This window comes from Gobio gobio (assembly GCF_949357685.1).
Source record: "Gobio gobio genome assembly, chromosome: 15".
Lineage (NCBI taxonomy): Eukaryota > Metazoa > Chordata > Actinopteri > Cypriniformes > Gobionidae > Gobio > Gobio gobio.
The window spans coordinates 30024045-30039463 of record NC_137108.1 but is presented as its reverse complement, the minus strand read 5'-3'; the positions used below and the strand labels follow the sequence as shown (position 1 = coordinate 30039463).

General features: G+C 38.9%; 1 protein-coding gene across 1 annotated transcript; it reads left to right on the top strand.

Annotated features, from left to right (window-relative positions):
• Positions 1 to 65: 65 nt before the first annotated feature.
• On the top strand, positions 66 to 11439 carry tbrg4 (transforming growth factor beta regulator 4). Its single transcript, XM_079837102.1, has 12 exons — positions 66 to 158; positions 611 to 1083; positions 1175 to 1356; positions 5077 to 5221; positions 5343 to 5517; positions 5606 to 5763; positions 5932 to 6042; positions 6143 to 6287; positions 7063 to 7305; positions 7811 to 7922; positions 8006 to 8120; positions 10072 to 11439. The coding sequence occupies exons 2-12, from the start codon at positions 679 to 681 to the stop codon at positions 10171 to 10173; spliced, it is 1893 nt and encodes a 630-aa protein (XP_079693228.1). The 5' UTR covers positions 66 to 158; positions 611 to 678; the 3' UTR covers positions 10174 to 11439.
• The last annotated feature ends 3980 nt before the right edge of the window (positions 11440 to 15419 follow it).

Here is a 15419-nt window from a genome sequence, read left to right as displayed (position 1 = left end):
CCTCATGGTTCTGGTTCATTCTAACGCAAAGTTATGCCGACCAATCATGATGCGCTGTCGAAATCACGTGTTGCCGGTTCCCACTGACGCAAAACCTCCGCGACCTACTGATTCCATGTGAATGTCGTCGCAGCTCTTATAAAATCTATTTTGACAAGGTAAGAAAGCAGTGTTTGGTCAATCGGTTGGTTTTGTCTACAGCCATATCCGTACGATAAAGCATGCGTATTAAACTGTATCAATGTTTACTGGGTTGCCGAAAATTCTCGTTGATCACGTTGACAGTTTCATAAGCTTATTGCGCCGCCTGCCCAAATCGGCAAGGTCAGAATAGACTTCAGCCCATGACAGACAGCTAGGTAATTCAGACATCTGAAAGATCTTTATATGGTGTTTCATGCAGTATAATCGGAAAGTGTTGAAGCTCAAGATTTTTTTTGTTGAAAGCAAAAGTACTAGTAAAATATAATACAATAATTTAATTCTACACATCCATGAAACAACATCAAATATAACATCATCTGACTGGTGTTTATATATATATATATAAAATTTGGCCAATTTTCTCACAAATGTGACTTCTCATTTGTGCTGTCTTGTTGACTCTTAGGTGCTCAGGTGAGATGTGGATGCAAATACTTTGATTGGTTGCTGAATAGAGGAAGTCCCCTTTCCAAAATGACCACCAGGCTGCTGTGCAGATGGGCGCGATGGTTTCCTCGCTGCTCTCAGGCTGCTGTGGCCTCAGCCCGACTACAGACTTCCACAGTTCACCATACAGAGCCGTTGTGCCCGATGTCCTTGTCTTGGTTCCAACCTTCTGCTAGGCACCTCTGTCAGGGCAATGAACTGGCCAGGATGGAGGAGACACCATTTCCATATGAATGTACAGAACTAGTCAAACTTGTTGAAAAGGCATCCACTCCACATGAAGTGCTTCAGTTGTGGGCAGAGCATGGTGGATCTGCCAGCGATGCTGCCAGGTGTCTGGTCCAGCTTAACCTGCGGATCATTGAGAAGGGCGGCGAAGGAATTCTGCAGGATCCACGCTTTGAGAACATGCTGGAGACTGTAAACCAGCAGGTAACCATGATAACCAGTCTGAGTAGCAGCTTGAAGTCACTGATAAAGATGTATTGTGCCGGTGGAATATTATCTTGTTGTTCTCACACAGGTGTCCTCAGTGTGGAATGGATCTCTGGTGGCTCTTCTGCGTACGCTCACTATGCTGGGTCTCCCTCCTGATGCCCCTGTACTCCACTCCATCCAGAATGAAGTTCTTTGGAGGATCCGGCGCCTCACCTACCGTCAACTGGCCTACCTGGTGGACTGGGTTGCCTTTCAGCGCAAAAGAGGGTGGGATTCACATGCTCAACAAAATTTGATTCCCAGTCATAGACATTAGCACATGACCATTTAAAAATGAACAGTTTAGGGATGACTAGTCCGTTGATGGATGAAATAGTTGTTTAGTGGGGTGGACTATTTATTTATTTGATTTATTCAGATTTTTGTTTTAATTGCAAGAGTTCAATATACATGAAGACAGACTAATTAAAAATAATTAAACTTTTTTGTGTTGTGACCAGGGCTTGACATTAACACCCGCCAACCCACCATTTGCGGGTGGATTTCAGCTGTGGCGTGTAACACAGTCACTCCCACTAGCCACTTTGGAGGGTCTTCTCAAAAGGCATCTGTTATAATCGCGATGCGCATTATAACCAATCGCACGCAATTCTTTTATAAAAGCTTATAAATGCAATGTCACTCTCTTCACTCTCATCAAAGCAGAGATGTGCGTGCGATGTATGTAGGAGATGAATTAATCATACAGCGATTGACTGGTTTTGTTCTATTTCAGCACAGCAGCGAAAATAGTTTCAAACAATTATCATAACAGAACCATAGCGCACCTGATGTGACTGGCATTAAGCTGGCTTGACGTTGGACTTTCGATATTCGCAAATTTAGGGACCGTCTCTAAAGTACAACATTGGTATACACGTTTCTAACTTCAATAGCATTTGAAGAGAATGGCTTACAGTCATAAAACCTACTTTAAAGTGTTCATCTAGGTGTCAGGTATGATGCACACCTTTTAGATTTTTTAGATTTAATAAAATATAAACTGTCAAATCACATGAAAATATGGATATTTATTTCACTAGGCTACTGTATGGGCTCATACACAAAATATGCTAGATTCAAATATGTCATAGCTGATTAAAAAAAAAATTCAGACAAACAGCTGTTGAAGACCTGTCATGTTATACATTTTATGTAGACTTAATTTGGATGTCTACAGTGGTAATTTACATATAGCCAACAACAAATTTCCTTACAACAAAATTGTGGCCAGTGAAAATGCTGAGTGGCTAGTAGGGCTGTACGATTAATCGAAAAATAATCGAAACCGAAATTCAGAATCTCTAACCGACGTATTTTTCCCATGTCGGTTATTTCAGTTTTAGTCACGTGACTCCGCCCGGTCAGTCACATCAAGTGCAGTTTGCAGGCAGAGAGAGATGCAGGAGCAGTTATCTTTGTTTATAGATGCCCAGAATCACTATAGTAACTGCATGTTTTACACAGTTTTTACAGGTAAGTTAATTGCCATTCTTATAGCATACGCGCTGCCCCACACACACACACACACACACACACACAGACGGTGCGCGCAAGCCCCGAAGCCAGATCGCTTTCATTTTCGTCCTCATAAAGTTTGTCAAGTAAATGCGTTTAAAGGCTTGCCAGTTTGTACATTTAAAGCAATTGTGCACTATTCAAAAACACTAATATGGAAAACTTATCCGTTCAGTGCTCAGCTTTTTTCTGTGACACAGAGAGCCGAGCCGTGTCGCGTCTCTGACAACGTGCGCATGCCCTGAAGGCAGACCTCTTTCACCTGCGTCCTCACAAAGCTTTGTCATTTGTATAAGTTTTAAGGCCTGCCAGTTTGAACATTAAAGCGATTTTAGACCATCAGATGTGTATTATGTTGAACTAATGCCTGATATATTGTGACAAACGAGCACTCAGACAGAAGCTCGCACATCACGTGAAGATCGCGCGCAAAGAGCAGCGCAGAAACACAGTGTCAACGTCATCCTCTGACTAAAGTAGCTTAGATACTCAACCGTTATAGTTATATATTTTAATACCTTTGAAGTAAGTACAAACCACAGCTTCATAATGAATAGAGACGGTATGATTAATTCACACACACAATCACTCTCTCATTAATGCATTCAAATAAATGTAATATAGGCCTACTGTGTTAATTTAACTGTATCTGGATGTACAACAAGCAGAAATCTGCCCCATAGACAATAACTGCTGAAAGTGAACCGTTTCCTTCAAGTATTTTAAAATCACAAAGAAATGCACTTTTTCATTAGAAAAATAAATTCCACCTTTTAATAGTAGAAATTATTTACAGTAAAAACCTTATCAGGAAAAAAAAGAAAAGCAAAATAAACGTTCATTAATCGAGGTTTTTATTTTTGGTCAAATCGTTACAGCCCTAGTGGCTAGTAACTTTGGAAAACCACTAGCCACAGTGGCTGGTGAGCAAAAACGTTAATGTCAAGCCCTGGTTGTGACCAGAAGTTACTTTCAATTTACTCATCGTCTGTCGTTTTGACAAAGAGGATCGTAAAAAATCTGTCATAATTAAAAAAACAGGTCATAATAGATTTTTGTATTTAACTGATAATAAGATTTTTAATAGCTTTTGTTTTCGTTCATATTTAAATTTTTAACCATGTACTTACAGGACGAGTATATAAACTAGATTATGCATTTATTTATTTATTTATGAAGAGAACAGATGAACAGAGACTTTTTATGTTTTCTGTTTCCCCGCTGTGACCAGCCACGACCTTTTGTGCCTGAACAGGCAAATATGCATAATGCAATAAATTACAAAATATAAATAAAACATTGAAAAGGAACTAAACTAAACTCAGTCAACCTGCTGTATCTGCCTGAACTCAAATCTTCCTCCTGGTCCGCATCAAGGGAGACAGATTCAGAGGCAACTGTCATCGGATTTTACTTTTTTGTCTAGGATAGGTGACGCGTGGCAGGCTTAATTTTCTTCTGGAGGCTGAACCCGCACTCCACTGTCACACTGGAGCGCACTCACCACTAACTGGACAGGGGTGGGAATTACATTTACAAGTTAAAATAGATCATCTAGTGTAATATGTCAAAACGATAGATTTTTCCGTCACTTCAAAAAAAAAAAATCAGTCAATGGTGGAAAATATTCAGTTAACACAACCTCTTGTTGTGACCCCTTCATTGGTCTGGTGGATAAGAATCAGCCTTATTATACAGTGCTTCATTAAGACTCATTCAGATATCCCAACAATTTGCTAAAACTTTTTTTCATATCCCTGACATATTTCATATATTTTAAAATGTATTTGATACCACTTAAATAAGTTGTATAGTTATATAAAACTGTTACATTAGCATTCAGAAGTTTGGGATCAGCAAGGTTTTTTAATTTTTTTAAAGCTTTTATTCAGCAAGGACAAATGCTGTTCTTTTGAAAAAAAAAATATTCATTAAAGTATCCTGAAAAAAATCACTTAAACTGTCTTGGTTTTCAAAAAAATATTAAGCAGCATAAATGTTTCCAACAGTGATGAATGATAATAAGAAATGTTTTTGATCACCAAATCAGCATGATTTCTGAAGGATCATGTGACACTGAAGACTGGAGTAATGCTGCTGAAAATTCAGCTTTGCCATCACAGGAATAAATTACATTTTAAAATATATTCAAATGGAAAACAGTTAAATTATAATAATTAACATAATATGACTGTTTTTAGTGTATTTTTGATCAAATAAATGCAGCCTTGGTGAGCATAAAAGACATCTTTCAAAAACATTTTTAAAAATCCTAGCGACCTCAAACTTTTGAACAGTAGTGTATATGAAAAGAGTATGTATATGTGCCTTCATTGAATGAACTTAATTGAAAATTATAAAATTAAAACAATTTTATTTTTGTAGGTAGCTGGGTTGTTCTTTTAATGTTGTTGTTTTGTGTTTTGATAGATATGAAAATGAAACGCTCACCACAACTCTGCTGAAACACCTGGAGCTGCGCTGGACAGAACTAAGTGACAGTCGTACCATCACCATTCTCATGGGCCGTGCTTTTCTTTTCTCCCCCTCTCTTATGGACAAACTGTTGGACAAAGTGAGTGCACACACTTTAAAACGCCTTTAGCCTCCTAGCCAACCTTTAAAAATTGCATTATGTTGTATTAGGCTTATGTAACTTGCTTGTCTAACGCTGAACTGTATCTTGTGCTTTCCAGGCTCTGGAGTTGGCGGAGAGCTTTAGCGCAGACGATATCCGGAAGGTGGCATTAGCACTGGCCTCTCAAAACAGGAGGGCCGTTTCTTTGTTACGAGCTCTCTCATACCACCTGAACCAAAAATCCTCCTTTGAACTGAAAACACCATTGCTCCTTGACATTGCGTACACTTACGGTCAGTGAGGAATTGTCATATCTTTGGTTTTTGCCTAGGTTTTGCTTGTAAAAATCTAATTATCCTCTCATCTTCCTTTGAATAATAGGGAAGCTGAATTTTCACCAGCCACAGGTGCTTCAGAGAATAGCGGCAGAGCTATTGCCCAGGTTATCAGAACTGAGTTCCATCGATGTCACCCGCTGTGCCAAGTCTCTAGCCTTCCTCAAATGGCTCCACTTGCCTCTGTTTGAAGGCTTTGCTCAGGTTAGAGTCTTTTTCTAGCGGATATTCAACAAATCAGCACTACAAAGTATATTATACTTTCCTTGAAGGCAACCTTTTATTTTGTTTGATTGTAAAAGTCTCTCCTTTGCCAGTATCCATCTACAGAAACATATTTTCATTCTTTTGCCCCTCTCTGTTGTTTTTCAGCACTATGTGAGTTACAGTGAAAGCTACAGCACTCTCCAGGTCTGTAATCTTCTCATGTCTTTTGCCAAACTCAACTTCCAGCACGGCAGAGGAGAGGAGTTTTACCAAAAGGTAACCGATCGATTAGAGTGGTAATGTATTATTGCCCTTTATTAACTGCAGCGCAGTGTATATTTATGTATAAATAATATGTTTTATTGTGTGACTGTAGGTACACAAAGCTCTGGAAGGTTCCTTTCAGAATTTAGAGCCCTTCCTGAAAACAGATGTGGTCTGGTCGCTGTGTATGCTAAACCAGGCCAATCCTATTTACATCTCTTCTGTTACAAAGCATGACTTTCAGAAGAAACTTTCAGGTGCGAAGGAATGAATGTACATTTCTTATGTAGCAATATGATTAATATAATTTGTTGTTCTCATTCAAAACACATGGTGGCAGTATAGGAACATTGTCCAATTTTTCATGACAGATTATAGGTAGAGTGTAGCTAACCTACACTACCGTTCAGAAGTTTGGGGTTAGTAAGGTTATTTTTTTTAAAGACATGAATACTGTTATTCAGCAAAGATACATTACATTGATCAAAGGTGACCCAAAAGACCATCACATTATAACAAAAGACTTCTGTTTCAAATAAATGCTTTCTATTCATCAAAGAATCCGTAAAAACAATCACGTTTTCCACAAAAATATTAAGCAGTTATTAAGCGGTAGGATTTTAACATATCAACATGATAATAATAATAATAAGTAATGTTTCTTGAGCACCAAATCAGCATACAGGCTCAATACCAATTACATCAAACAGTTATTTAAAATTGTAATATTCCACAGTGCTGTTTATACTGTATTTTTGATCAAGTAAATGCAGACTTGGTTGGTGAGTCTTTCAAAAACAACCCCGAACCTTTGAATGGTAGTGTACTTTAAGGAATAGTTCACCTTAAAATTAAAATACTGATCCTTATGTCTATTTAAACATATGCCTGCCACATATGGAACACAAAAGATCAAATTGCAGAATCGTCACATACTTCATTTTTGCATTAGGCTGTCATCTTTCAAGTCAGTCTGCAGTCATATCATGTTTTTGTGTAATTGTGATCAAGTTTTCCTGACCCATCCAACAGGTGGCATTGTGGATCGGACTGAGAACTATCGGCTGAAATTGCTGCATATCTCTGCCTTTGCTCAGCTGGAGCCTCTAGGAATCACTATTAAAACCCCTGCTGTGCTGCTGCCAGCTCCCCAAAGGAAAGTGGAGACCAACACCGCTCTGCAGAGTAGCCTACACACAGCCCTCCAGAGCCTGACCAACAGCCGGACACAGGCCCTCCGCACAGCTGTCAAAACTGTATATGGCTGGACAATAGGTGAGTAGCAACAGCAAGGTAACGTCATAGGTTTGATTCCCGTTCATGGGTCTAACTAGCCTGACGTCGTCATACTCAGATTCTAGTCAGAATATGCTCCATTGGGCTGGGATTATGGGGCGAACATGCCTCTGCACTCATTTGGATAGACCTACAACCAATCAGAGCGACGCATAGTTGTCAACAGAACTCAACTGCACGCACACTGGAAGAAGAAGATGAATGTAATGAAATTGTAAAGATGAATGCATATACAAACAAGTTCTCCGTTTAGGATTAGAACTAATTCAACCCAAGAATTATAAAGCCCGACCTGACAATTTGATTGGTCCGAACAGCTCTGGTTTGAGCTTATTAGTATCTATCTCCACAACGGATCAAGTCCAGACCGAACTTCCCAACTACAAATGTTGTGGGCGGGGCTAAGTTCAGCTGGCATCCAGGCTAGAGTCTAACAGAACCTCCAGCTAATTTGTAAATCTGTTGATTGATATGTTCACCACAGATGGAGAGCTTCTGGTAGATTCAGAAAATAAGCCTATTGATTTGGAGAACTTGAAAGCCCCTCATTTACCTGGAGGCGGTGGACCAGATGACTTGCCTGCAGGGGCACGACGGTGAGTGTTAAAGTGAAAGCTTTGTTCTAAGTTCTCATAAAGAGATGGTTTCTGATTGTGTCAATGTGCTTGTCTATTTGCAGAATAGCATTTGTGTCTTGGGACTTTTCTAACTTTTGTCTCAGGAGCAAGGATCTTCTGGGCCGCTTTGCCATGCAGAAACGCCAACTACAGCTGGCTGGGTTTATAGTGGTGGAGGTGAGACACCGTGAAATACAAGCATAGGAGATAGGAGACATATTTCAGTTAATTTGAAGTCTTAAGGCCTGTTCACGTCAAAATCGCTAACTATATTAACATCCACATTAACGGATGATAACGTCTGCCGCTTTAAATGATTGAACTCTTTAAAGGCGAGTGGATTCTGATTGCCTATTTTTATCGTTCATCAGCTGGAAAAAAAAATTCTGAAAGTGATTCCAACAATATCGTTCCTGTGTCATTGCTGTGCTGTTGATAGAGATGTTACATATGACACTGAAGCTTCACAGCGTGTATCGAGTTCGCAGTGCAATTTCTCATGAAGGTCTGTGTCGGAGCGCGTATTGTTTTCAGAGAAACACGTGATCAATAAAAAAATTAAGCCTCACTTTCTTTCCAGTCACGTGAATGCTTCGCTTTGTGTGTCAGAATATTTGGGGTTTATAAAAGTTCAAGTCCATTTACTAACATTTTTATATATAAGCTTATAGCCTATATTACATGATATATTCTGCCAAATGAACAGTATAAAAACATTAGAATAATTAGAGCACCATTTACTTGCATCAAACAGCTCTGTTGGTATTATTATAATTAGTATTATTATAATTGTTACATTTAATACATTGCCACACTTTAATATGTGAATTATATTATCAGAAAACTGAAACTTTAAAATTGTCAGGCTTTTATTTGTGATTAATGGATAAAACAACAGAGCTGCGCTCTAGGGTTTATGGCTGCTATAAATTTTACCTGCCATGAGATGGCACTGTTTTTGAAACTTCAATCTTTTCCCGAAATAGAGAAAAGCTTAAATTCAAGGTGCTTCATTTCTCCATCCCTAGCTGTGGACAACACTATTCTCATAGAGTTACAGCCTGTTTACACCAAGAATAATAAATACTAGTATGATAATTACTGTATAGTAGCATCCACACCAACACACTGTAATGTTCTGTTAAGCGCACACTGCAGTTAATGTCGTCTTCCACTTTAAATGCTCAAACTAGATAAATGTTCTGAAAGTGATTCCAAAAATATCATAACTGTCTTTATCATATTGTGGTAAAGACTTCCTTATTGTCTTTGGTGCGAACAGCCCTTTAGAATGTTTATTAACTTTTTTAAATAGTTATTATATTTATCATATTTGGTGTGAACAAGCTTTTATGAACTATAAGGTCAGCGGTGTTTACTGTAACACATTTTCTAAATATACTTTTGGGATAAGCTACGTGTTCATAGGTTAGGTGGTCAGGATTAGCTGTACATCGTTTACCTGATGGTCTTCCAACTCGCAATAACACTTCTTATGATACAAAAAAGTTGTCTCCTTTTTATAGAACCAGTGTTGTAGCCTGATTAGTTCTATTCCTATTGTCATTGCTATTACATGGCAGGCGGTCCCCCTTGACTTTGGATTATAAATAGCGGCAGTAAAGACAGAACTGCAGAAAAGGACTCGGGCTCTGTCTGCAGCATGTAGGCCAATCCTGTTAGCTCTCTGCCTCCTGGGGTACAGTTTAATAGAGTTGGATGGACTCGTCTTGACTTCCAACTGAGCGCAAGGCTGACGTAATGCTCCTGCCATTTGATGCGCTAGCTGACACAAGCCATTTTAATTGGCAAGAGTTCGTAACACTGAAAGAGATTTCTGACACTGATTTTTGCGGTCACATACATTAGCAACATTGTAATTTTCAATTATGTAATGATGTATAAAGCAGTTTACACAGAAGTCACTTTCAAACCAAGCAGAATTGTGTTGGTCAACGCAGCGAATCTTCCTGTTGAACCTGTTGCAAAGAACCATTGCATGGATTCCTATTGAAATTACTCTTATTTCACCTGTGAGAATTTGCTAAACAATAACAAATGTGACTGCACTTTTACTCTTAAGCATATTGATTTGTCACAACCTCACTCCTTATGTGTCCCCCTACAGGTGCCGTACTTTGAATGGCTGGAGCTGAAGTCTGATTGGCAGAAAGGGGCTTACTTGAAAGACAAATTAGGGAAGGCAGTGGCTGAGGACATGGCTAAGTGAGCCATCAAGCCTGTCAATAACTTTAAATGATTTTGACACAGGGAGCTTCTAGACATCAACAGGGCCAGACAATAACAGGACTTACAGGTGAAGGAAGGATACAGATATTGAGTACTACATATGCACGCAGAGAGACCGTTACAGCATCCTCAAGTTCCATGATCCACCCGAACATCAGAGTGGAAATCTGTGATCCATTTCTGCAGAAACAGAAAGCGGAGCCTCCAGAAATCAGAAGATGCTTGGAAACAGCAGAGTCGTGTATCAGCTGCCTTCTCAAAAAGGAAACTGAGCCAAAGAGCTAGGCATATGTTGTGAAATGAAAGTGTGTGACTGATCTCAAGGGCATAGCAATGTTCACCACAGGGGGAAACAACTCCATATCAACCACACTAAATTATCAGAGTGTTGTATTAAATTCTCAAACACAACTGGATGTTCACGCTCTCTACATCCACTTTAAATAAATACATAGACCTTCTGTTTTTTATGTGGTTGCCTAGACAACAATGGGGCTTTACTTGTTTCCAAGGAGACAGATGTTAGGATGTAAATATTTATGGAGAAAAGGATTGAGAGTTCACTACTTAAAGATACTTTCATTACACTTAGAAAGAACCACTCTTATTGTTTAATGAAAAGTAAAATGATACCAACTCTATATGCCTCACCAGATATCTGTACATTTGCAAATATGCAGCTTGTGATTGAATTAAATATATGTAAAACATGGTAGTATGTAAGAAATACATATTGGATGACAATTTTTGCCTTAAATATTTATTTTGGAAATTGCTGTCGGGTAAGCCTGGAGTTGCGCACTCTGGTCAGTCTTAGCGGACCTCTCTCTTGAAATCTTGAGAAGATTTTGCACAGAGAATGGATTTTTCCACTTAGACTCACCTCAAGCACCTCTGTTTGCAATGTGTGGTATCAATAAAACTAATCATGTATTTTCATCAAAGTGCATATGGTGACTCATTGCTGTATTTTCCCAAACAAAATATTGGCTGGCTGTCTAGTCATGCTGTGACGTTCTATGTTTTGTGTAATGAACATAATATTCTGATGAAATGTGAAACTGGTCTTAATTTATTTTTGTATCGGTTACAATGATTTAAGGCTTCATAAACACACTGAGGTTTGGTTTGCTGTGGTGCTGAGCAAATGTCCTGATATGGATCAGAATCTAATAAACTTGGTTTTAACAAATAGCTGACTTATCGGTTAACAATAAATATTGAAATTTGTCTGATGTTTGCTCTGATATGCTGTGTTTTACCTATACTTTAAAGGTAGGGTAGGCAATTTCTGAAAGGCTAGCAATAGCAAGCTAGCTTTGATAGTATGAGATCCCACCCTCTCTCCAGAGTGCTCTCCAAAGCCACACCTCCTTCAGGCGTTAAATTACCTCATGTCTCAAAGCACATAACATTACAATAATAATGAACATAAACAACTTACAGAGCTCTGACTTGTACCACCTAACAGATGCATATTCATGTCGACGATGAAAGTGTTGCCAGAGAAACACATTAAATCTGAGTCTGAGGACATGAACAGCTCCGGGTAGACACAGTTGCCATCTTGTAATTACGATTACAACATGCTGTGAACGCAGCATAAGCTCAATGTTTTGGTTCAGGAGGAACTGTAAAAGGTGTCTGCTGTTCGTTTGTGCCACACAGTGACTATTGCTGCAGCCTAATTTGCATACTATCCATCCTAAATAGTATTCAAAATTAAAGTGTGTCCCAAAGCGTAGTATATTTAAATGAGTAGGCTATTCCAAAGATACCTGGATGGCTTTTAGAATCCAAAGTTCAGATCCGTGCACATGCTAATATTGCCCTCAACCCATTGTGCATTGGATGAAGATTTGATTAGAACTACAAACATGAATAAAGTTTTGAAATACTACAAACATGACGGATGTGCGAGTCTGTCGACTAAGTAGAGAGGTTTAGAAAAGGGGGTGATTAATAATCAGTATCTAACCTGACAAAAAGTTATTTATTCAATGTTATCCACATTATATATCATCTGCAAAAGCATTGTGAACTTTTGTAAAGATACGTTATTATTGCAAACACATGAGGAGAGTTCTCCGCATGAAAGGACCACATCTAGGGTACTCCTACCACCACTACAGTGAAGGGGGAGACATTTATCCATAGGGCATAATCTATTAACTCGCTCGGCGATCCTTGAGGACCATCACGGATAAGTGTGAATTGTAATGGATTGTTGAGTCCATAGCAAAAGAAGTCAAAGTGTAGTCCAGGAGGTCAGTGAAGTCCAAAAAGTCATTCAAAAGTTATTCAAACAAACATAATTAAAGTCAATCCAGGCATCCAAAATAAAAGTTTGTGTTTACATGTGTGTACTGTGTATAATTATTATGTAATACACACAATATTTAACTAAAAGGTGTTATATTTTTATATAAAATATTTACATATAATATAAATTATATTATTGAAATTAAATATTTCTTAAATATACTGTATACATGCATGTGTGTATTTATATATACACAATAATTATACACAATACACAAATATATAATACTTAAAAAAAAACTTATTTTGGATGCGATCGCGATGAATTGTTTGACGGCCCTACAAAAATATATCATTCTACTTCATTTTATTCCTGTTCTTTATTGCAGGCCATACAACTGATAGTTTGCCATTCAACAGCAGAACAACCAAGAGTTAAATAACCCGCAGTTTATCAGTTAATCAATTAACAATTAAGATTAAGAGTTCAAATTATGAATAGTTCCTCTCTAAAACTTTGAACAACAGTTTTAAATTACACAAATATTAAACAATTAAAAACGATTGCACAACTGTAAAAAACAAAACAAATAACATTAACTCAGTAAGAACAGTGTGCGTGGTTCTTGGCTCATCATAGGGCAACCTCTTTAAGCGCTGTATAGCACCAATCTTGGTGCTTCAGTGGTTCTTCACCGGTTCTTTGGCCCGCTGACTGAGGTGCTATATAGCACCGCTACCATATACATGTTAACATATGGTGCTATATAGCACCAAAAGTGGTTCCCCTATGATTACGACCAAGAACCACTTTAAGTGCCATATAGCACCATTTTTTTAGAGTGTACTGTTGCTATACAGTGTGTTTCAACAGTACCCTGCTGACCACCTTGCACATTTCTCTGAATTGCACGCTAACACTAAAGGGCAACATGCGAAATATGTACATTTTAGAGGACAGTCATTAAATAAAGTAGGAAAGGCTTGGTGCATGTCCAGTAATTTCTTTAACAATGTTAATCTACATTCATAACAAATTAGCTATTCTGCTAGCTAGCTAAAGACATCTTTACCAGCCACACTTCTATTTATGAACCCTTTAGCAGAAAATATATAGCTAATGATTCGTCCTTGAATAAGCTTGGTAACCATGTCAGAATTTGTTAGAAATTTAGAAAAGTAATCAAATGTAATCAGTTACATTACTTTAATAAAGTATACCTTATATACTATTATACACCGATCAGGCATAACATTATGACCCATTTTTTTATGAACCCTTTTTTATTTTATTTTGCTCTCAAAACAGCCCTGACCCATCATGGCATGGACTCCACTAGACCCCTGAAGGTGTGCTGTGGTATCTGGCACCAAGATGTTAGCAGCAAATCCGTTAAGTCCTGTAAGTTGCGAGGTGGGGCCTCCATGGATTGGACTTGTTTGTTCAGCACATCCCACAGATGCTCGATTGGATTGAGATCTGGAGAATATGGAGACCAAGTCACCACCTCAAACTCGTTGTTGTGCTCTTCAAACTATTCCTGAACCATTTTTGCTTTGTGCCAGGGCACATTATCCTGCTGAAAGAGGCCACAGCCACCAGGGAACACCGTTTCCATGAAAGGGTGTACGTGGTCTGCGACAATGCTTAGGTAGGTGGTATGTGTCAGAGTAACATCCACATGGATGGCAGGACCCAAGGTTTCCCAGCGGAACATTGCTCAAAGCTTCACACTGCCTTCTTCTCATAGTGCATCCTGGTTCCATGTGTTCCCCAGGTAAGCAATGCACACACACCCGGCCATCCACGTGATGTAAAAGAAAACATGATTCATCAGACCACGCCACCTTCTTCCATTGCTCCTTGGTCCAGTTCTGATGCTCACAAGCCCACTGTTGGCGCTTTCGGCTGTTGACAGGGGTCAGCATGGGCACCATGACTGGTCTGAGGCTATGTAGCCCCATACGCAACAAACTGCGATGCATCAATGAGCCTTGGCCGCCCATGACCCTGTCGCCAGTTCACCACTGTTCTTTCCTTGGACCACTTTTGATAGATACTGACCACTGTAGACCGGGATTAATAACTGTCAATTGTTATTTATTAATATATTCAGCTAACAGCTGTTGTTAGAGCACTGCCCTTTTTTCTGCTGAAAAAAGAGTTATGCTATTGTTACGAACCAAATTAAAGAACCCTAATCGGTACTGTTTAGAACCATTTTTCTTAAGAGTGTACTTCATTATTTATGGTAGCTTTGCCTTATGATATGGCATTAATGAGCTCAGGCCATATCCTTTATGTCTAGCGGTGACCTTTTATTGTTGTAAGAGGTTTTATTGCACGTTTTATGGCCAGGCAATGAGTGACATCAGTGCAAGAGAGAACAAATACGTTTTTTGTTTTGGTCCTTCTGTCTTCCTTACCTTGAAGGGCAGGTTGACCCAGCTTGGGTTGGTTCAGTCAGATTGCATTATGCAGGGACCCCTCTGAAGAGCCTTGAAGAAAGACGGAGAGCTGACCTCTCTGCAGGCTATGGGTAGGTGATGAGTCGTTATTCTTCATCATCATACATTTCTCATTCTGTTTATTCAAAATCAGGACTCATTTCAATCCATTTAGAATGTTTTATTGAGTCTGATGTCAAAGAACTTGACTGGCTTGCACAAAACTGTTATACTGTTATAGCAGCAAAGGCAGAACCAACTCCCTATTAATGCACATGGTTTTGAAAGTAAATATTCAAAAAGCACAAATGAATTTTTTTTAGCATACGGTGTCTGTGTAGCCTAGAAATCTAGACGCACCCTAGCGGCAGCAAATATAATTTGCAACCAGGGCATCTAGCAACTCTCCGTTGGCTTGCGAGCTGGAAACTCTGGTCAGGCCAATCACATCGTGTATAGAGTCGGTGGGCGGGCTTAACATACTGACGGCAGAGTTGCGGCTGTTCTGCATGCCAC

Bases quoted from the DNA above. Each gene is read 5' to 3' on its own strand.
- tbrg4 (XM_079837102.1), top strand. From the start codon at position 679: ATGACCACCAGGCTGCTGTGCAGATGGGCGCGATGGTTTCCTCGCTGC. The intron at 5,764-5,931 runs GTTAGAGTCTTT...GTTGTTTTTCAG, and splicing joins TGTTTGAAGGCTTTGCTCAG to CACTATGTGAGTTACAGTGA. The intron at 8,121-10,071 runs GTGAGACACCGT...GTCCCCCTACAG, and splicing joins CTGGGTTTATAGTGGTGGAG to GTGCCGTACTTTGAATGGCT.